The following is a 21590-nucleotide window of genomic DNA, read 5'->3' on the forward strand; positions in this document are numbered from 1 at the left end:
ACACGACAACAATGAACTATTATACTGTTGATGTAGGCTAATTAGTAACTATAATTTATTTCTTTTTTTAGAGTAACTTACCCAACACTGAATATGAGTAAATATAACAAAACAGCCAATCAGGGAACCGAACAAACTGAACGACTTGAATTCACATAATAATTAACTAAACACGTGTGAGTACTGCGTTATTATTTTAGTGTAAACTAAGAAAAGTTGAATTTGTGAAAACGGTGTCAACGTCATGAGCACGCGTCTTAGTTCCCGTCTCCTTTGTCCCTGTTCATTTGTTGTCATGGGCTGTGTCCGAAATCGTACCCTATACCCTTAAACGTGGTACTATAATTGAGAGGACAGCCATTCGTAGTGGTGTCCAAAACCATAGTGGACGTTATCGAGTGCACTCATTCAATCCCATTATGCACAGCAATAATGATTGTAAATCCGGTGTATGCTTCGTTTAATGGCTAGAGAATACCCATAATGCACTGTGAGGGTCGTGCCCAAAGAATTCCTGTGTCTCACCCTTTTTTTACAGTCTATGGTCTCACCAGAAGATGCCGCCTGCGGCTGAATAATCCATTCATCCATTTTCCAAACCGCTGTTTTAGTCAGTGCGGCTACAGTCAGCGTATATACAGGTATACACTTATTTTAATTGATTATTAAATAGTTTAATTAAGGTATAAGTTATAAGTTATGTCCATGACAGAGTTCAAGATATCTTCATATAGTAGAGCTGCAGTTTGCTAAGTTTCAAATGATTATTAAACAGCAAGCACAAACTATGCAAAGCGGCAACCCTTCCAGCACACCCAGTTTCCTAATTCGTTCACTTGTTTTCATTCACTCCTTTAGCTGGACTTTATTAATGGACTAACATCGGGAATAGTGAATGAGGGTATAAGTGGCGATTTCAAACACAACAATGGTTTCTAGGTATGTTCCCATTTGTTTCCATGGTTACTCATTTGTTAATTTATTAATCATACCCGTTCCTTGTTTTCTCCCTTCACTGAGTCTATTATTTATAGCCTTCATTTTTTGTTGTTTCTTTTTCCATTCGCACCAATGTTAAGTTGGTTGTGTTACTCCTGCATGTTTGTTATTTTGTTTGTGTTAAATAATGTGACTGCTGCGAATAGATCCAGCTTCACAACCTTCATAGATACAACCGACCGTGACAATAATTAAGTTTCTACACATACATGCTAATTCTATAAAAATAAAATTTAAACTTTTTTTATCCTATTTTTTTAATACCTTGGATTTGGAAAATCCAAATGTTTAATTCATATATCCGAGCTTATAGGCGTCAGTAATGAACCTCTGCACTCTCTGAAGAAAATGTTCAATGTATTGTAGAACCTTAAAGGGTTCTGCCAGGCACTTCATGTATATAACCTTTTAGGGGTAAGGTTTATTCCAGCAATTTATGAATTTGGTTTTAATTAAAAGATTTGATTAATTTTGAATTTTAATACATTTTTTATGAATTAAACTGCTTGTTGAAAAGTTGAAATTACCCCTTAAACATGAAAGCATTATAAAATAATTTAATACATTTCTCCTTATATATCCTTTTTGGCATAAAGCATTCTTTAAAATTGAGTCAAGAACCCTTGGGCTCTATATACAATCCCATTGAACCTAAGAGTGCGGTGCTATTCACAGTCAGACTAGTCAAAAAAACATTGTAAAAAAATGGTGATAAACCACATGGGGGATTCCTGCTTTGAGTGTTCATTTCAAAGGTCTATGTACTGTATGAGCTGAAATTCACTGCATCTTCTGATAAACGTTTCCACCCATAAAACCTAAGAAAACAAGGGGGAACACACCCTGGTCCTATCACAAACAGTTACTGATTCACTAAACTGGTTTTGCAATGAGCTATGTAAAATAATATTCATGAAAGTGATAAAAAAAGATTCATACCTTCTCATGCCCTGCCCCACCGACCCTACATAAACCGACTGTTTATAAACTCACAGATCTTTCTCGCTTCTGTCTTTGTGAACCTAACAGCATCCATTAATCCAGACATGGGACATCTGGAGTTAATACTAGTAGTAATATGGATAACAGGTTGCTTTACCATAGACAACAACGAGAATAGGTGAGATTCTCATAATTATTCAGTAATTTGGTATAATGTTTCAGCAGTAATGTGAATTTAAACTTAATTTTGATTTTAAGTATAGATTAAGTAAAAGATGATTATTGTATGTACTGGTGGAAATAGTATACAAATACATGCATATTCTAAATATTAATGTCTATACAATGAACATGATTTATCCAATACGTGTTAATCATTTGCAGTATGCATTTAAGTAGAGCAACACGTTTCTAACAATTAAATTAGGAAAACAGGCAAAGACCCCCAAAATTGTACGGGGAAATGCTCGATAACATATCAGAGTTTTGATATTTCGTAATTTTGTTCACAACATTAATGCATTGCCAAGGCATTTATTGTCACTTTCTTACAATCTTTGTTTAAATGTAATTAAGCATGTACTATCAAATTTAAAAACCAACTAATGATGGGAACAGATGAGAAATGTTAAGGTGATGACTACTATTATGTAACTGAATTACACTACTTTTCTGCCTGTGTATTAGAAATTCTTAAATGATTATCCAGTTAATCTAATATTTATCATGAATATTAAAATATAGCCAGCTCTTTTGTCTTTTCCTGGTATTAGTTACCTCAGACTCAATTATTTCCTTTTTTTCTAGATATGACATGACAGAAGGAGATGCTGGTAAGTAAATCATCATATAAAATGTTAAAAAGGACAATGATTAACCAGAGAATTAGCGCTATTGCAAACTTTCCTGACTTTAATTTGCTCACATAAATAAAATAAAAACCCACATAATGTTCACGCTTGCAATCAAGCAAGGACACATATGATTACAAAATGACTTGAGAACTGGTTGTAAATGGGTGGAGTACGGTAGGTTTCCATAAAGCATATCTAAGGTCCATGTCCATTACCAACACATTATGAACAACATAATAACATTTATGGCATTGTACAACTGGAAAACAATACAAAAAAGATAAGCATGACTCATTCCTAATTTTAGGACTGTTTGTGACTTAACACCATATCCTTAGATAATTTTAAAGTAACTAGAATTCCCCGTGAAGTCAACTTTTGACAATTTCTACCACTGAAAACTCAAATGTCATGTTTTTCCATCTTTTAAGTAGTGTTGGCCTCCTGTGACTTCAACAAAAATGAAGAACCTTTCTGCAACTTCCAACAAGACATCACAGATGAGGGTGATTGGACACGCCATAGTGGACCCTCCCCAACTCCAGGAACAGGACCTGATGGAGACTATCCGGATGGCTGTGAGTATGAGTGCCAAACCAACAAACAATAATCCAATGATCAGTCACTAAAGATACACATTCATTGCCGACTGTTTTTCAGCAGGACTTTTTGAAAAATACTAAAATTAGAGCAACCACAAATGTTTACAAAATTACAGTGCACTAAATTATGTTACACTAATTCATTAAATATGTTTTGTCAGGTAACCTACTAACCTATGAAATGGTAAAGAACTTTTTTGTTACTGTTCCTTGCTGTCATTCATTGTTAAATGGATCCCTTTTCCCCCATAGCTGGCTATTACATATATCATGAGGCTGACAACAGCATAAATGGACAGAAAGTACGATTCCTCAGCCCAGTTATTAGTAATGGACCTGCTGAGATCTGTGTACAGTTCTACTACTACATGTATGGCAGGGATGGCAGTAACACTCTGACTGTGCTGGCCAAACGTTCCGGCTCTGAGGAACAACTGTGGCAAAAAACTGGGATTCAGAGCCAGTCATGGCTTGGAGCTTCTGTCACAGTTCCCATACCAGCCGGGGAGACTCAGGTACATTGTTCTGCTGAAAAACAGCAAAAGATTGCTTTTAGTGCTAATTCAACTGTTCATGTAAGGCTCTAGAATTATTCAAAGGCATTAACATGCATTTTTAAATGAAATAGACATGGGTGCCGTGCCGTCCTCCCATACCTGACCAAACTGCCAGAAGGATTGTGACCTTTGTAGAAGATTTTAGCAGTTAAATTTCAGTGTGGTCACTCTGCTTGTGGCTACAAGGCGTATGCATTACAGATTGTCTAATCTATATGGTCTTTATCTTTATCATCAGGTATAAAAAAAAGTAAGACACTGCTAAAGCTTTTACTGACAGAATGACTCCCATAGCATGACAGAAAATTCTCTTTAAGCCTGCTTTAATGTAATTGTCCCCTTCTAGATTGTTTTTCAAGCAATGCGTGGACTCTCTTCATCATGTGACACTGCCCTGGATAACATTGTCATCAACGAGGGAGCATGTGCTGGTACTCTATTCTACCCTTATTGCAGGTTACATAGATACACATTTCATATTACTATAATAATAATAATAATAATAATTAATTTGTTTTATACAGGCTGTATAGCTGGGTGTGATTTTGATGATAGAGAATATTGTGGCTGGATGAATGAGGTATCAAATGACGATATCGATGGTTGGGATTTTTGGAGTGGACAGACAGAGACACCAGGCACTGGCCCTAATGATGATTTCTCCAAACCAGGACGTGAGTCCAACATTCCACCCTGTGACTTTGATCAAGACAACAATTATTTTTCTCAAACTGTTTCTTTCCAATGCAGTGGGGTTATACTTGTTATTGGACTCCAGCTTTATCATTGAAGGAGAATCCGCTCAGCTCTGGAGCCCCTCTACCTCAGCCTCTGGTTGCCTGCAGCTGGACTTTCATTACTACATGTATGGCAGTGCTGCCAACATGAAACTTAATGTCCATGCAGTCACCACTGGTAAGAGTCATTCTATAGAGTGAAGATTAAGGGTTAATTTAAACATCTTTAAGTTCAAAGTTCATATGCACATATTAAAGCAATGAATCAACTTTTAAAAACTGAATGATCAATGGTTTCTAAAAATTTTACAATACAGATTAATTACTGAGAATTTAGCTCAGATTTATTTATTACTATTTTGTTTTAGGTGGGGCACTTGGAGCCCCTATTTTCAGCCTCACAGGGAATCAAGGTCAAGACTGGAAGCCTGCAAGTGTTCGCTACAATGGTACAGCTGGTACAGTGCAGGTCAGTTTTATACTCTCAGTTAGGAATTTGTGACAGAGCTTCTTTCTATTTTTTGTGTTTACATTGTAATTAATTTTTTTATTTCAGTTTGTAATTGTTGGTGTTTATGGTGAAACAGACGAGACAGATATTGCTATTGATAGTGTCTGCATTACCAGTTGCACAGGTAGGTGGCAGACTGTGTCATTAATGTAATTTTAAGGCTATATGTAGTGATTGTCCAAAAATGTCCAAAATTATGGAGAAAGTACCAATCTATTGATTGTTTTCTTGCTTGATTTTAGCAACTCCAACAACACCTAAACCATCCCCACCGCAACCCACTACACCTAAACCAACAACACTAGGTCCATCAACTCCTAAACCATCTACACCCCAACCCACTACACCTAAACCAACAACACCAGGTCCATCAACTCCTAAACCATCTACACCCCAACACACTACACCTAAACCAACAACACCAGGTCCATCAACTCCTAAACCATCTACACCACAACACACTACACCTAAACCAACAACACAGGGTCCATCAACTCCTAAACCATCTACACCCCAACCCACTACACCTAAACCAACAACACAGGGTCCATCTACTCCTAAACCATCTACAGCCCGACCCACTACACCTAAACCAACAACACAGGGTCCATCAACTCCTAAACCATCTACAGCCCGACCCACTACACCTAAACCAACAACACAGGGTCCATCAACTCCTAAACCATCTACACCCCAACACACTACACCTAAACCAACAACACAGGGTCCATCAACTCCTAAACCATCTACACCCCAACACACTACACCTAAACCAACAACACATGGTCCATCTACTCCTAAACCATCTACAGCCCGACCCACTACACCTAAACCAACAACACAGGGTCCGTCTACTCCAAAACCAACTACACCTAAGCCAACTACTCCAAAACCAACACCACCAGGTAAGTTAAACTTGTTCTATTTTCCTTCTATCAAGAAATTACAATATTTGTATAGCTAAACAACTCTTCATGTGTTCCAACAGTGAACTGCCCTCCAGACTCTGAATACATTGATTGCGGCCCAGCCTGTATTCCTACCTGTGCAGAACCCTCCACCAACTGCTCTGGTTCTTGCATCAGCGGCTGCTTCTGTAAACCAGGATTTGTTTTCCGTGGCCGGCGCTGTGTTCCTATTGAGCAGTGTGGGTGCCTAGATGAACAAAACAATTACTTTGAGGTAAAAGACTTGTCGTTGATGTGAGGCTGCATTTTTATCCATTTCTGGGACCTAAGCTTTTGCTCTAAACTTGTTTCGTATTTACACTCAGCCTGGTGAGATCATTTTTGGAAATGGCTGTTCAAAGTTGTGTCGCTGTGCTGGCAACTACACTTTCGACTGTGTGGACAACACCTGTGACTCTTTGACAGAAGAATGTCGGGAGGTTGGTGGAGTGCATGGCTGCTATCCTAAAGGTAATGTACAAAACAACAACAATATTCCCTTGAATTATTTTAATTAATTTTTCTTATTTTTGAATTTATATCTTTGACATCAACATATTTTTCACTCCCAGGAACTTCCACCTGTATTGCTTCTGGTGACCCCCATTACACCACCTTTGATAAGCGGCGCTACGACTTCATGGGAAACTGTTCTTACCTGATGTCTGAACCTTGTAACAGCACAGATGTGCCTTACTTTGCTGTATACACAGACAATGAGAATCGCTACAACAATCCTTATATCAGCTATGTAAAAGCAGTTCATGTCCATGCACTAGGTGTGATAGTGTCCATTCTGAAAGGAGGAACTGTGCAGGTCAGAGAAAAGAACATTAATTTCAATATTACTGCTAATGTACATATACTGTAGACATCTTATGTAGAGGCACATTCAAATGGACAGTTATGTTTTCTGACTTTTCTCAGGTCAATGGTACCAAAGTGAACATTCCTCTGAGTCCTGTCAGTGGTGTTGACATTTTTATGTCTGGCAAGCACTACACAGTGGTCTTGAACTTTGGAGTTACTGTACGTTACGATGGAAACCATTTTATGGACATTAAAGTTATCAAGGAGTGAGTATGGTTCTTATAAAGGTCTTTTTAATAACTATTACAACTTTATCCACTTTTAAATGTTTCTACATGCTTGTGATCATTTTACAGTTATGAGGACAAACTTTGTGGACTGTGTGGGGACTACAACGGAGACCCTAAGGATGACTTCCAGACCCCGACTGGTGAACTGGTCCAAAACCCCAATGACTTTGGCCACAGCTGGAACACAGACCCTAAGTAATTTAATATGCAATGCACATATTTTTAGTTCTAAAAGACTCATCTACAGTATGTTATCTATTAATTCATATCATAGATGACTTAACTTTGATTCTGCCTTTCAGGTGTAACAAGCCAGAGGTCGACCCAACCCCAGGATGTACAGATGCTGAGCAGGAGTTGTATGAAGGGCCAGCTTACTGTGGTCTCATATTGGACACCAATGGCCCATTTGCTGCTTGCCATCCAAGAGTCAACCCAAATGTGAGTGAAGTCATGTCAGATTATTTGAAATGCTTTAGTGTGTAATTTCAACCATATAAAAAATACTTACAGATCTTAACCCTGTGTGTATAGGGTTTCTTCCAAGACTGTTTGTTTGATGTGTGTGAGCTGGATGGAGCTCATTCTGCATTGTGTGAAGCAATAGAGTCGTACGTCAACGAATGTCAGGACCGTGGCGTCACAATTGGACCCTGGAGAAACAGCACCTTCTGTCGTATGTCTGAAAAATACATATTCCTCAACCATAAAGTCTAACAAAAACTGCTGACATCAATGGCTTGTACTATTTCTCATACTGTCAGATAGAGTGAAGTTTATGACTAGCACTAATACACATTCTTCCTCTCCAGCTCTGAAATGCCCACCCAACAGTCATTTTGAGTCATGCGCCCCAATTTGCCAGCCTTCCTGTAACTCAATTCCACCAAATCAGTGCACTGGGCCTTGTTCTGAAGGATGTGTTTGTGACCCTGGATACATCCTCAGTGCTGGCCAGTGCGTGAAAGAAGACACATGTGGCTGCAGGCATAATGGACATTATTATCAGGTGAGGAAACTGTATGTGGTATCATTTAGGACAGCGATGGTCTGTTATAGTCAATCAAGTAGAATTTTTCATCAAACTAACATATTTCTTCTCTGCATGGATTTAGCCAGGTGAAGAGTTCTACACCAAGGACTGTGAGCTACTGTGTAAGTGTGACCCCCCGTTCGTTTCCTGTAGTGCTGCTGACTGTCCACCAATGGAACAATGTGGAGTACAGGATGGTGTAATTGGGTGTTACGCAGAAGGTGAGTACCATAATTAAGTAAACTCAGTAAGTGCATTTCCATTCACTTTTCATCCATCCATCCATCTATCCAATTTCAGTCAGGCTAAAGTAATAATTGTCTTTTTTTATGTCTGTCTTAATATCATACTAGTCCAGTTTTGTAATGTTGAGCTAACATATTTAGATACTAGCTCGGCTTTTTCCAGCATGTATATGCATTAATAAGACAACAACTGGTCTTGGCTTGCATTAACTCTGAAAGACAGATGCTTTTTGTAATTAATCCTTCTTAATATTTGATTACACATTGTATTGTGTATATTTGGCTAGAGAAATGGAGACTGTAGCTTGACTATATGTGTGAACTTACTTTATATAATAACTTACCATGGTAGAAGGACGTTGCGTAACACTTTAGAATACGGTTCCTTCGTTAATGAATAACTACACAAGAACCAATGAGTAACACAATATTAACAATCTAGTAACTATTATTAACTTACAAGAAACTCTGATTAACGAACTAGTAAGTAATAGCGCACAGATGAAAGTGTTAGTTCACTATTAACTAATCAATAACTACTATTTTTTTAATGCTTCCCAGAGAACTACTGAAAAAGTTTATTAACAATCTAGTAACTAGTATTAACTAAAAAGAAACTCTGATTAACAAATTAGGAAGTAATAGTGCACAGATGAAAGTGGTACTTCATACTTCTATGGGAATTACTAATTATTTGGATCCGTATTCTAAAGTGAAGATCATGGGAACTAACTAGTAATGACTCAAGTGTTACTACATGATCTAGTCATGATTTGTGCAACCAAACACAAAAGCCATTTCAAGCGTTTGAGATTTTTGGTCAACTTTAGTATACTTTCAGAAAATTTCTTTAGAAGTATGTAGTAACACTTGAGTCATTACTAGTTAGTTCCCATGATCTTCACTTTAGAATACGGATCCAAATAATTAGTAATTCCCATAGAAGTATGTAGTAACACTTGAGTCATTACTAGCTTGCTCCCATGATTCTTACAGTAGTTACTAATGAAAAGCCAATAAAGTGTAGAACCTTCTCACTCACAAGATATGCACACACACACACACACACACACACACACACACACACACACACGCACGCACGCACGCACGCACACATGCACGCACATACACACACACACACACACACACACACACACACACACACACACACACACACACACACACACACACACACACACACACACACACATATATACATACATATATATATATATATATATATATATATATATATATATATATATATATATATATATATATATATATATGAGCTAGGAGACATACATAAAAACATATTTTTTTGGGAGTTAGGTTAAATAGTAAAATCACTGTATATGGTATTTGGATGGCTGATAACTCAATATGTTCCAGTCGTCACCATGACTCTAGTGATTCAATGCCAGTCCAGAGGAATGCCGGAAAATTGGCCACAGGACAAGTAAGGTCCCGATAACTGCATTAAAAAATCCATTTCTTTAAAATTATTCAGTTGATAAATAGACAGCATAGGCCAATTATTAACAGCTTTCCCAAATCATAAGTCTGCTGTGCTATTACATATTGATAATGTAAACAACCTTGTGTATTCCTTTACAGTAGTAGTTCAAATGTTAATGTAGTGCTAGTCATTTATCCTGCATTGGTTATTGATTAGTTTTGTATGAATTATGAAAATTTCAGTAGTTCTCTGGGAAGCATAAAAAAATATAGTAGTTATTGATTAGTTAATAGTGAAGTACCACTTTCATCTGTGCACTATTACTTACTAATTCGTTAAGGAGTGTTTATTTTTAGTTAATAGTAGTTACTAGATTGTTAATAAACTTTTCAGTAGTTCTCTGGGAAGCATTACAAAAATAGTAGTTATTGATTAGTTAATAGTGAACTAACACTTTCATCTGTGCGCTATTACTTACCAGTTCGTTAATCAAAGTTTCTTGTTAGTTAATAATAGTTACTAGATTGTTAATATTGTGTTACTCATTGGTTCTTGTGTAGTTATTCATCAACGAAGGAACCGTATTCTAAAGTGTTACCGGATGTTGTATTACATGCAAACAGATTATAACATCACAAACTTTTCATTACATATACGAAAAGTATATCCGCCAAATATATTATTGCACTTTACACAAACTTTAGCACTTAAAACATGGTTGATGTATTTAAAAATACTTAATCTTTTCACAATCCCCCAGGATCTCAAGACTGTTTTATCTCTGGTGACCCTCATTACAACACCTTTGATGGCAAATACTACAGCTTCATGGGCACTTGCACCTACACTCTGGCCCGCACCTGTAAAAACAACACTGGTAAGCAATGGCCAAAACCATGTTAAAACCATCCACAATCAGCAGTGACATTAGAATGCTTTGGTCATCAGTAGGTGTTATGGAGTAACAAAAAATCCTAAAATTCTTAATATTGATTCAATGTACATTAAATGTTCCCAAAATTAACTTAAAAATGAAATTTAAATAAGATTTTAAAATAACTTTACTTCCCTCTCTCATGGGTCTGCAGGCCCCTGGTTCTCCATAGAGGGTAAAAATGAAGAGAGAGGAATTTCTGGTGTTTCTTACCTGAGGAAACTGTATGTGACTGTTGATGGTGTCACAGTGACAATGATGAAAAACAGGAGAACTCTGGTCAGTATCCACAGCAGCGGCCATCATTAAACCACCACTGAAGTCATTCTGTAATCTTGAGATGAAGAACTAAGACAGCTAAAATATGATTTAGTCTCTCTTAGATGATGGCATTAAGTAAAAAAAGACAATAGTTTTAAGACAGTCCTCTTAAGACACTCCTCTTATCCAAAATATTTTCTTTCAGTTGTTCCTAATTTGTTCAGAATCACATTTCTTCTTGTCAAAGATAACATTAGTCTTCAATCCATCTCTATTGTTTATCTCTTTTTCACACATCCAGGTAAATGGACTCAGGGTGTCCCTCCCCCACTCGCCATCTCCGCTCATTTCTCTGTCTCTTGCTGGCCAATATGTAATCCTCACAACTTCGTTCGGCCTGGAGGTGAAGTGGGACGGCAACCATTACGCTAAGATCTCTGTTCCCAGGTACTAAAACTCTGAAACAGCCTCATTGAAATATATACACAGTGCATAACTCTGACCTGATGGATTTGTCAGGAAACACTAAGATCCACCATGATTGTAAAGGGTTAGAGGGCTTGAGTAAATCCTGCAAAAGAAAAAAACAAAAAGTGTCTCTAGGGAAACAAATGTCTTTATATTAATCTCTCTCTCTCTTTTCCTCTCTCTCTCATTTTATCAGTTCCTACTTTGACCAGATGTGTGGCCTGTGTGGGGACTACGATGGAAACCCTAATAATGACTTCACTAAGCCAGATGGCTCCCAATCTGACAGCTCACATCAGTTTGGCGACAGCTGGAAAACTGATGAGGATGAGGATGCAACGTCAGTACCTCTTTCTTTTCTGCATTTTATCAACTGCAAATGCAGGTGTAATGGACTTAGGCCAGTAAGAGCTATGCATGTAAATTACACTCCCCTAGCCTCAAGAGGCATGTTAGCGACTGTCGCTAGAGGTTGCTGCTGTTAGCGTCCTTATTAGATTGCCCGCCTCTCACACCAGAGACCCCGATTCAAATCTAGCTCGAAGCGGGTTGAATAGGACCTGTTCACACTGGCAGCACAATGTTTTGAGGATAAGGTTGATTTTATATGTTCGGTGATGTTGTGTTTTCAGGTGCAAGTCTGACCCTGGACCTCAACCACCCTGTGATCCTGTGCTGGAGGATGTGGTGTCAAACCCAGAGAACTGTGGGAGAATAAATGACACAAATGGACCTTTTAGGTTAGGACTTACCAAACCATGAAATTTCCAAATACTGCACATAAACAATGTTAAAATAATTTTTAGTGCTTAACAAATGTACACTTTCTCTTACATTTTCTCCTCACAGGGACTGTATAAGTGTGGTGGACCCGTTGCCTTTCTTCCAGAGCTGTGTGTTTGATATGTGCCGTTATCAAGGGCTGCAGCAGGTCCTTTGTGACCAGCTTCAAGCTTACACTGATGCTTGCCTGAGTGCAGGTGCAACTGTCCATCAGTGGAGGGAGCCAGACTTCTGCCGTGAGTCATACTCACTTATAGGTTGTAACGTATCGCAAAGTGTATAACGTTTTGAAAATGTACTAAAGACGCACAATTTGGCGACTTACATCCATGCAAGGATAACATTTCACATTCCCAGTATAAAACTTGCTTTAAACTTTCTCTAATGCACAATATTAATTATTGAAATGGAGTTCAGGAGATTGAAAAAGACAGCTAGAGTCGATTACTTATGTTTGCTTTAGTCTTTTTGCTTTTATCATTTATTAGACTTCTATGACAGGAAGGCCGTCACTGAGAGAACAGGACATGAGACTGGGAAACTACATTCTCCACATTGCATCCTCTCTTCTGCCTTAATTTCACAGTCATTTACTGATGCTTTATCCCTTTTTTATACAGCTCTGGTATGTCCTCCAAACAGCCATTACTCCATATGTGTGAGCTCCTGTCCGGAGACATGTCTGGGTATCAATGGACCACCGGGCTGCAGTGAGAAGTGTGTAGAGGGCTGTGAGTGCGATCCTGGCTTCATCCTCAGTGACAACAAATGTGTTCCTGTTAAAGACTGCGGCTGTGTGGACCCCTCAGGCTCCTACCACCCAGTGAGTTTAAAACCAGGGCCGACCCGTGGGCTTCTGGGGCCATAGACGTGATTATGAAAATAAGACCCAAACTTTGATTTCAACATTCATAAATCCACTGCAAAAATGGCAGACATTCCTCTCAATGTGACCATGTTTAGGTGAATGAGAGCTGGTATCTGGAGAGCTGTACGCAGAAGTGTACATGTGAGGGTGGAGGAACTATTCACTGTTATGACACCAGCTGTCTTCCTTCTGAGAGTTGCCAACTTGAAGATGGAGACTATGTCTGCAAACCAAACGGTAACAATTATAGTACTGGTTTATACATAATAAAGTTTTGAGCACATGTATGGATACATTTACTTACACATATTAACACATCACAAATATACACACATGCAGTTATACACAAACCAATTGAGACTCCTGACAGATCACAGATTTATTTTATATCTTTCTCTTTAGATATAAGAATTTGTTTTGTCTCTATTGACCCTCATTGCCTCCTCTGATAATAAAGTAGATCACTTCATGAGTAACTGCTCCTGCTCTATCAAGAAATTACAACATTTATATAGCTAAACAACTCTTCATGTGTTCCAACAGTGAACTGCCCTCCAGACTCTGAATACATTGATTGCGGCCCAGCCTGTATTCCTACCTGCGCAGAACCCTCCACCAACTGCTCTGGTTCTTGCATCAGCGGCTGCTTCTGTAAACCAGGATTTGTTTTCCGTGGCCGGCGCTGTGTTCCTATTGAGCAGTGTGGGTGCCTAGATGAAGAAAACAATTACTTTGAGGTAAAAGAGTTGTCGTTGATGTGAAGCTGCATTTTTATCCATTTCTGGGACCTAAGCCTTTGCTCTAAACTTGTTCTGTATTTACACTCAGCCTGGTGAGATCATTTTTGGAAATGGCTGTTCAAAGTTGTGTCGCTGTGCTGGCAACTACACTTTCGACTGTGTGGACAACACCTGTGACTCTGTGACAGAAGAATGTCGGGAGGTTGGTGGAGTGCATGGCTGCTATCCTAAAGGTAATGTACAAAACAACAACAGTATTCCCTTGAACTATATTTAAATATTTTTTTTATTTTTGAATTTGTATCTTTGACATCAACATATTTTTCACTCCCAGGATCTTCCACCTGTATTGCTTCTAGTGACCCCCATTACACCACCTTTGATAAGAGGCGCTACGGCTTCATGGGAAACTGTTCTTACCTGATGTCTGAACCTTGTAACAGCACAGATGTGCCTTACTTTGCTGTATACACAGACAATGAGAATCGCTACAACAATCCTTATATCAGCTATGTAAAAGCAGTTCATGTCGATGCACTAGGTGTGACAGTGTCCATTCTGAAAGGAGGAACTGTGCAGGTCAGAGAAAAGAACATTAATTTCAATATTACTGCTAATGTACATATACTGTAGACATTCGAGTAGAGGCACATTCGAATGGACAGTTATGTTTTCTGACTTTTCTCAGGTCAATGGTACCAAAGTGAACATTCCTCTGAGTCCTGTCAGTGGTGTTGACATTTTTATGTCTGGCAAGCACTACACAGTGGTCTTGAACTTTGGAGTTACTGTACGTTACGATGGAAACCACTTTATAGACATTAAAGTTATCAAGGAGTGAGTATGGTTCTTATAAAAGTCTTTTTAATAACTATTACAACTTTATCCACTTTTAAATGTTTCTACATGCTTGTGATCATTTTACAGCTATGAGGACAAACTTTGTGGACTGTGTGGGGACTACAACGGAGACCCTAAGGATGACTTCCAGACCCCGACTGGTGAACTGGTCCAAAACCCCAATGACTTTGGCCACAGCTGGAACACAGACCCTAAGTAAGTTAATATGCAATGCACATATTTTTAGTTCTAAAAGACTCATCTACAGTATGTTATCTATTAATTTATATCATAGATGACTTAGCTTTGATTCTGCCTTTCAGGTGTAACAAGCCAGAGGTCGACCCAACCCCAGGATGTACAGATGCTGAGCAGGAGTTGTATGAAGGGCCAGCTTACTGTGGTCTCATATTGGACACCAATGGCCCATTTGCTGCTTGCCATCCAAGAGTCAACCCAAATGTGAGTGAAGTCAAGTCAGAATATTTGAAATGCTTTAGTGTGTAATTTTCAACCATATAAAAGATACTTACAGATCTTAACCCTGTGTGTATAGGGTTTCTTCCAAGACTGTTTGTTTGATGTGTGTGAGCTGGATGGAGCTCATTCTGCATTGTGTGAAGCAATAGAGTCGTACGTCAACGAATGTCAGGACCGTGGCGTCACAATTGGACCCTGGAGAAACAGCACCTTCTGTCGTATGTCTGAAAAATACATATTCCTCAACCATAAAGTCTAACAAAAACTGCTGACATCAATGGCTTGTACTATTTCTCATACTGTCAGATAGAGTGAAGTTTATGACTAGCACTAATACACATTCTTCCTCTCCAGCTCTGAAATGCCCACCCAACAGTCATTTTGAGTCTTGCGCCCCAATTTGCCAGCCTTCCTGTAACCCAATTCCACCAAATCAGTGCACTGGGCCTTGTTCTGAAGGATGTGTTTGTGACCCTGGATACATCCTCAGTGCTGGCCAGTGCGTGAAAGAAGACACATGTGGCTGCAGGCATAATGGACATTATTATCAGGTGAGGAAACTGTTTGTGGTATCATTTAGGACAGCGATGGTCTGTTATAGTCAATCAAGTAGTATTTTTCATCAAACTAACATATTTCTTCTCTGAATGGATTTAGCCAGGTGAAGAGTTCTACACCAAGGACTGTGAGCTACTGTGTAAGTGTGACCCCCCGTTCGTTTCCTGTAGTGCTGCTGACTGTCCACCAATGGAACAATGTGGAGTACAGGATGGTGTAATTGGGTGTTACCCAGAAGGTGAGTACCATAGTTAAGTAAACTCAGTAAGTGCATTTCCATTAACTTTTTTTCATCCATCCATCCACACATCCATCCATCCATCCATCCATCTATCCAATTTCAGTCAGGCTAAAGCAATAATTGTATTTTTTTATGTCTGCCTTAAAATAATACTAGTCCAGTTTTGCAATGTTGAGCTAACATATTTAGATACTAGCTCGGCTTTTTCCAGCATGTATATGCATTAATAAGACAACAACTGGTCTTGGCTTGCATTAACTCTGAAAGACAGATGCTTTTTGTAATTAATCCTTCTTAATATTTGATTACACATTGTATTGTGTATATTTGGCTAGAGAAATGGAGACTGTAGCTTGACTATACGTGTGAACTTACTTTATATAATAACTTACCATGGTAGAAGGATGTTGTATTACATGCAAAGAGATTATAACATCATCACAAACTTTTCATTACATATACGAAAAGTATATCCGCCAAATGTATATACTATTGCACTTTGCACAAACTTTAGCACTTAAAACATGGTTGATGTATTTAAAAATACTTAATCTTTTCACAATCCCCCAGGATCTCAAGACTGTATTATCTCTGGTGACCCTCATTATAACACCTTTGATGGCAAATACTACAGCTTCATGGGCACTTGCACCTACACTCTGGCCCGCACCTGTAAAAACAACACTGGTAAGCAATGGCCAAAACCATGTTAAAACCATCCACAATCAGCAGTGACATTAGAATGCTTTGGTCATCAGTAGGTGTTATGGAGTAACAAAAAATCCTGACATTCTTAATATTGATTCAATGTATATTAAATGTTCCCAAAATTAACTTAAAAATGAAGTTTAAATAAGATTTTAAAATAACTTTACTTCCCTCTCTCCTGTGTCTGCAGGCCCCTGGTTCTCCATAGAGGGTAAAAATGAAGAGAGAGGAATTTCTGGTGTTTCTTACCTGAGGAAACTGTATGTGACTGTTGATGGTGTCACAGTGACAATGATGAAAAACAGGAGAACTCTGGTCAGTATCCACAGCAGCGGCCATCATTAAACCATCACTGAAGTCATTCTGTAATCTTGAGATGAAGAACTAAGACAGCTAAAATATGATTTAGTCTCTCTTAGATGATGGCATTAAGTAAAAAAAGACAATAGTTTTAAGACAGTCCTCTTAAGACACTCCTCTTATCCAAAATATTTTCTTTCAGTTGTTCCTAATCTGTTCATAATCACATTTCTTCTAGTCAAAGATAACATTAGTCTTCAATCCATCTCTATTGTTTATCTCTTTTTCACACATCCAGGTAAATGGACTCAGGGTGTCCCTCCCCCACTCGCCATCTCCGCTCATTTCTCTGTCTCTTGCTGGCCAATATGTAATCCTCACAACTTCGTTCGGCCTGGAGGTGAAGTGGGACGGCAACCATTACGCTAAGATGTCTGTTCCCAGGTACTAAAACTCTGAAACAGCCTCATTGAAATATATACACAGTGCAAAACTCCGACCTGATGGATTTGTCAGGAAACACTAAGATCCACCATGATTGTAAAGGGTTAGAGGGCTTGTGTAAATCCTGCAAAAGAAAAAAACAAAAAGTGTCTCTAGGGAAACAAACGTCTTTATATTAATCTCTCTCTCTCTCTTTTCCTCTCTCTCTCATTTTATCAGTTCCTACTATGACCAGATGTGTGGCCTGTGTGGGAACTACGATGGAAACCCTAATAATGACTTCACTAAGCCAGATGGCTCCCAATCTGACAGCTCACATCAGTTTGGCGACAGCTGGAAAACTGATGAGGACGAGGATGCAACGTCAGTACCTACCTCTTTCTTTTCTGCATTTTATCAACTGCAAATACAGGTGTAATGGACTTAGGCCGGTAAGAGCTATGCATTTAAATCTCACTCCCCTAGCCTCAAGAGGCATGTTAGCGACTGTCGCTAGAGGTTGCTGCTGTTAGCGTCCTTATTAGAGTGCCCGCCTCTCACACCAGAGACCCCGATTCAAATCTAGCTCGAAGCGGGTTGAATAGGACCTGTTCACAAAGGCAGCACAATGTTTTGAGGATAAGGTTTATTTTATATGTTCGGTGATGTTGTGTTTTCAGGTGCAAGCCTGACCCTGGACCTCAACCACCCTGTGATCCTGTGCTGGAGGGTGTGGTGTCAAACCCAGAGAACTGTGGGAGAATAAATGACACAAATGGACCTTTTAGGTTAGGACTTACCAAACCATGAAATTTCCAAATACTGCAAATAAACAATGTTAAAATAATTTTTAGTGCTTATCAAATGTACACTTTCTCTTACATTTTCTCCTCACAGGGACTGTATAAGTGTGGTGGACCCGTTGCCTTTCTTCCAGAGCTGTGTGTTTGATATGTGCCGTTATCAAGGGCTGCAGCAGGTCCTTTGTGACCAGCTTCAAGCTTACACTGATGCTTGCCTGAGTGCAGGTGCAACTGTCCATCAGTGGAGGGAGCCAGACTTCTGCCGTGAGTCATACTCACTTATAGGTTGTAACGTATCGCAAAGTGTATAACGTTTTGAACATGTACTAAAGTTGCACAATTTGGCGAGTTACATCCATGCAAGGATAACATTTCACATTCCCAGTATAAAACTTGCTTTAAACTTTCTCTAATGCACAATATTAATTATTGAAATGGAGTTCAGGAGATTGAAAAAGACAGCTAGAGTCAATTACTTATGTTTGCTTTAGTTTTTTTGTTTTTATCATTTATTCGACTTCTATGACAGGAATGCCGTCACTGAGAGAAGAGGACATGAGACTGGGAAACGACATACTCCACATTGCATCCTCTCTTCTGCCTTAATTTCACAGTCATTTACTGATGCTTTATCCCTTTTTTCTACAGCTCTGGTATGTCCTCCAAACAGCCATTACTCCATATGTGTGAGCTCCTGTCCGGAGACATGTCTGGGTATCAATGGACCACCGGGCTGCAGTGAGAAGTGTGTAGAGGGCTGTGAGTGCGATCCTGGCTTCATCCTCAGTGACAACAAATGTGTTCCTGTTAAAGACTGTGGCTGTGTGGACCCCTCAGGCTCCTACCACCCAGTGAGTTTAAAACCAGGGCCGACCCGTGGGCTTCTGGGGCAATAGACGTGATTATGAAAATAAGACCCAAACTTTGATTTCAACATTCATTAATCCACTGCAAACATGACAGACATTCCTCTCAATGTGGCCATGTTTAGGTGAATGAGAGCTGGTATCTGGAGAGCTGTACGCAGAAGTGTACATGTGAGAGTGGAGGAAATATTCACTGTTACGACACCAGCTGTCTTCCTTCTGAGAGTTGCCAACTTGAAGATGGAGACTATGTCTGCAGACCAAACGGTAGCAATTATAGTACTTGTTTATACATAATAAAGTTTTGAGCACATGTATGGATACATTTATTTACACATATTAAAACATCACAAATATACACACATGCAGTTATACACAAACCAATTGAGACTCCTGACAGATCACAGATTTATTTTATTTATTTCTCTTTAGATATAAGAATTTGTTTTGTCTCTATTGACCCTCATTGCCTCCTCTGATAATAAAGTAGATCACTCCATGAGTAACTGCTCCTGCTCTATCAAGAAATTACAACATTTATATAGCTAAGCAACTCTCCATGTGTTCAAACAGTGAACTGCCCTCCAGACTCTGAATACATTGATTGCGGCCCAGCCTGTATTCCTACCTGTGCAGAACCCTCCACCAACTGCTCTGGTTCTTGCATCAGCGGCTGCTTCTGTAAACCAGGATTTGTTTTCCGTGGCCGGCGCTGTGTTCCTATTGAGCAGTGTGGGTGCCTAGATGAAGAAAACAATTACTTTGAGGTAAAAGAGTTGTCGTTGATGTGAAGCTGCATTTTTATCCATTTCTGGGACCTAAGCCTTTGCTCTAAACTTGTTCTGTATTTACACTCAGCCTGGTGAGATCATTTTTGGAAATGGCTGTTCAAAGTTGTGTCGCTGTGCTGGCAACTACACTTTCGACTGTGTGGACAACACCTGTGACTCTGTGACAGAAGAATGTCGGGAGGTTGGTGGAGTGCATGGCTGCTATCCTAAAGGTAATGTACAAAACAACAACAGTATTCCCTTGAACTATATTTAAATATTTTTTTTATTTTTGAATTTATATCTTTGACATCAACATATTTTTCACTCCCAGGATCTTCCACCTGTATTGCTTCTGGTGACCCCCATTACACCACCTTTGATAAGCGGCGCTACGACTTCATGGGAAACTGTTCTTACCTGATGTCTGAACCTTGTAACAGCACAGATGTGCCTTACTTTGCTGTATACACAGACAATGAGAATCGCTACAACAATCCTTATATCAGCTATGTAAAAGCAGTTCATGTCGATGCACTAGGTGTGACAGTGTCCATTCTGAAAGGAGGAACTGTGCAGGTCAGAGAAAAGAATATTAATTTCAAAATTACTGCTAATGTACATATACTGTAGACATCTTATGTAGAGGCACATTAAAATGGACAGTTACGTTTTCTGACTTATCTCAGGTCAATGGTACCAAAGTGAACATTCCTCTGAGTCCTGTCAGTGGTGTTGACATTTTTATGTCTGGCAAGCACTACACAGTGGTCTTGAACTTTGGAGTTACTGTACGTTATGATGGAAACCACTTTATGGACATTAAAGTGATCAAGGAGTGAGTATGGTTCTTATAAAAGTATTTTTAATAACTATTACAACTTTATCCACTTTTAAATGTTTCTACATGCGTGTGATCATTTTACAGCTATGAGGACAAACTTTGTGGACTGTGTGGGGACTACAACGGAGACCCTAAGGATGACTTCCAGACCCCGACTGGTGAACTGGTCCAAAACCCCAATGACTTTGGCCACAGCTGGAACACAGACCCTAAGTAAGTTAATATGCAATGCACATATTTTTAGTTCTAAAAGACTCATCTACAGTATGTTATCTATTAATTCATATCATAGATGACTTAACTTTGATGCTGCCTTTCAGGTGTAACAAGCCAGAGGTCGACCCAACCCCAGGATGTACAGATGTTGAGCAGGAGTTGTATGAAGGGCCAGCTTACTGTGGTCTCATATTGGACACCAATGGCCCATTTGCTGCTTGCCATCCAAGAGTCAACCCAAATGTGAGTGAAGTCAAGTCAAAATATTTGAAATGCTTTAGTGTGTAATTTTAAGGTTATAAAAGATACTTACAGATCTTAACCCTGTGTGTATAGGGTTTCTTCCAAGACTGTTTGTTTGATGTGTGTGAGCTGGATGGAGCTCATTCTGCATTGTGTGAAGCAATAGAGTCGTACGTCAACGAATGTCAGGACCGTGGCGTCACAATTGGACCCTGGAGAAACAGCACCTTCTGTCGTATGTCTGAAAAATACATATTC

The 21590-nt window shown here is 39.0% G+C and overlaps 1 protein-coding gene across 1 annotated transcript in view; it reads left to right on the forward strand.

Annotated features, from left to right (window-relative positions):
* Positions 1–2045: 2045 nt before the first annotated feature.
* The window catches only part of zanl (zonadhesin, like), a 48877-nt gene continuing 29332 nt past the window's right edge, over positions 2046–21590 (forward strand). The window contains exons 1-34 of the mRNA XM_077228315.1: positions 2046–2119; positions 2749–2774; positions 3230–3373; positions 3650–3912; positions 4301–4385; positions 4479–4628; positions 4705–4869; positions 5060–5160; positions 5248–5326; positions 5445–6107; positions 6191–6384; positions 6476–6620; positions 6722–6966; positions 7077–7225; positions 7316–7444; positions 7552–7690; positions 7784–7925; positions 15715–15911; positions 16018–16156; positions 16730–16846; positions 17058–17182; positions 17466–17611; positions 17831–17974; positions 18271–18378; positions 18488–18657; positions 19042–19244; positions 19385–19526; positions 19833–20026; positions 20118–20262; positions 20364–20608; positions 20719–20867; positions 20958–21086; positions 21194–21332; positions 21426–21567. Coding sequence (XP_077084430.1) covers positions 2046–2119; positions 2749–2774; positions 3230–3373; positions 3650–3912; positions 4301–4385; positions 4479–4628; positions 4705–4869; positions 5060–5160; positions 5248–5326; positions 5445–6107; positions 6191–6384; positions 6476–6620; positions 6722–6966; positions 7077–7225; positions 7316–7444; positions 7552–7690; positions 7784–7925; positions 15715–15911; positions 16018–16156; positions 16730–16846; positions 17058–17182; positions 17466–17611; positions 17831–17974; positions 18271–18378; positions 18488–18657; positions 19042–19244; positions 19385–19526; positions 19833–20026; positions 20118–20262; positions 20364–20608; positions 20719–20867; positions 20958–21086; positions 21194–21332; positions 21426–21567 — 5527 coding nt within the window. The remainder of the gene's footprint in view (positions 2120–2748; positions 2775–3229; positions 3374–3649; positions 3913–4300; positions 4386–4478; positions 4629–4704; positions 4870–5059; positions 5161–5247; positions 5327–5444; positions 6108–6190; positions 6385–6475; positions 6621–6721; positions 6967–7076; positions 7226–7315; positions 7445–7551; positions 7691–7783; positions 7926–15714; positions 15912–16017; positions 16157–16729; positions 16847–17057; positions 17183–17465; positions 17612–17830; positions 17975–18270; positions 18379–18487; positions 18658–19041; positions 19245–19384; positions 19527–19832; positions 20027–20117; positions 20263–20363; positions 20609–20718; positions 20868–20957; positions 21087–21193; positions 21333–21425; positions 21568–21590) is intronic.

This window comes from Siphateles boraxobius, unplaced genomic scaffold, assembly GCF_051911475.1.
Source record: "Siphateles boraxobius isolate OS27281-9 unplaced genomic scaffold, OSU_SipBor_1 130, whole genome shotgun sequence".
In the NCBI taxonomy this organism is placed as follows: domain Eukaryota; kingdom Metazoa; phylum Chordata; class Actinopteri; order Cypriniformes; family Leuciscidae; genus Siphateles; species Siphateles boraxobius.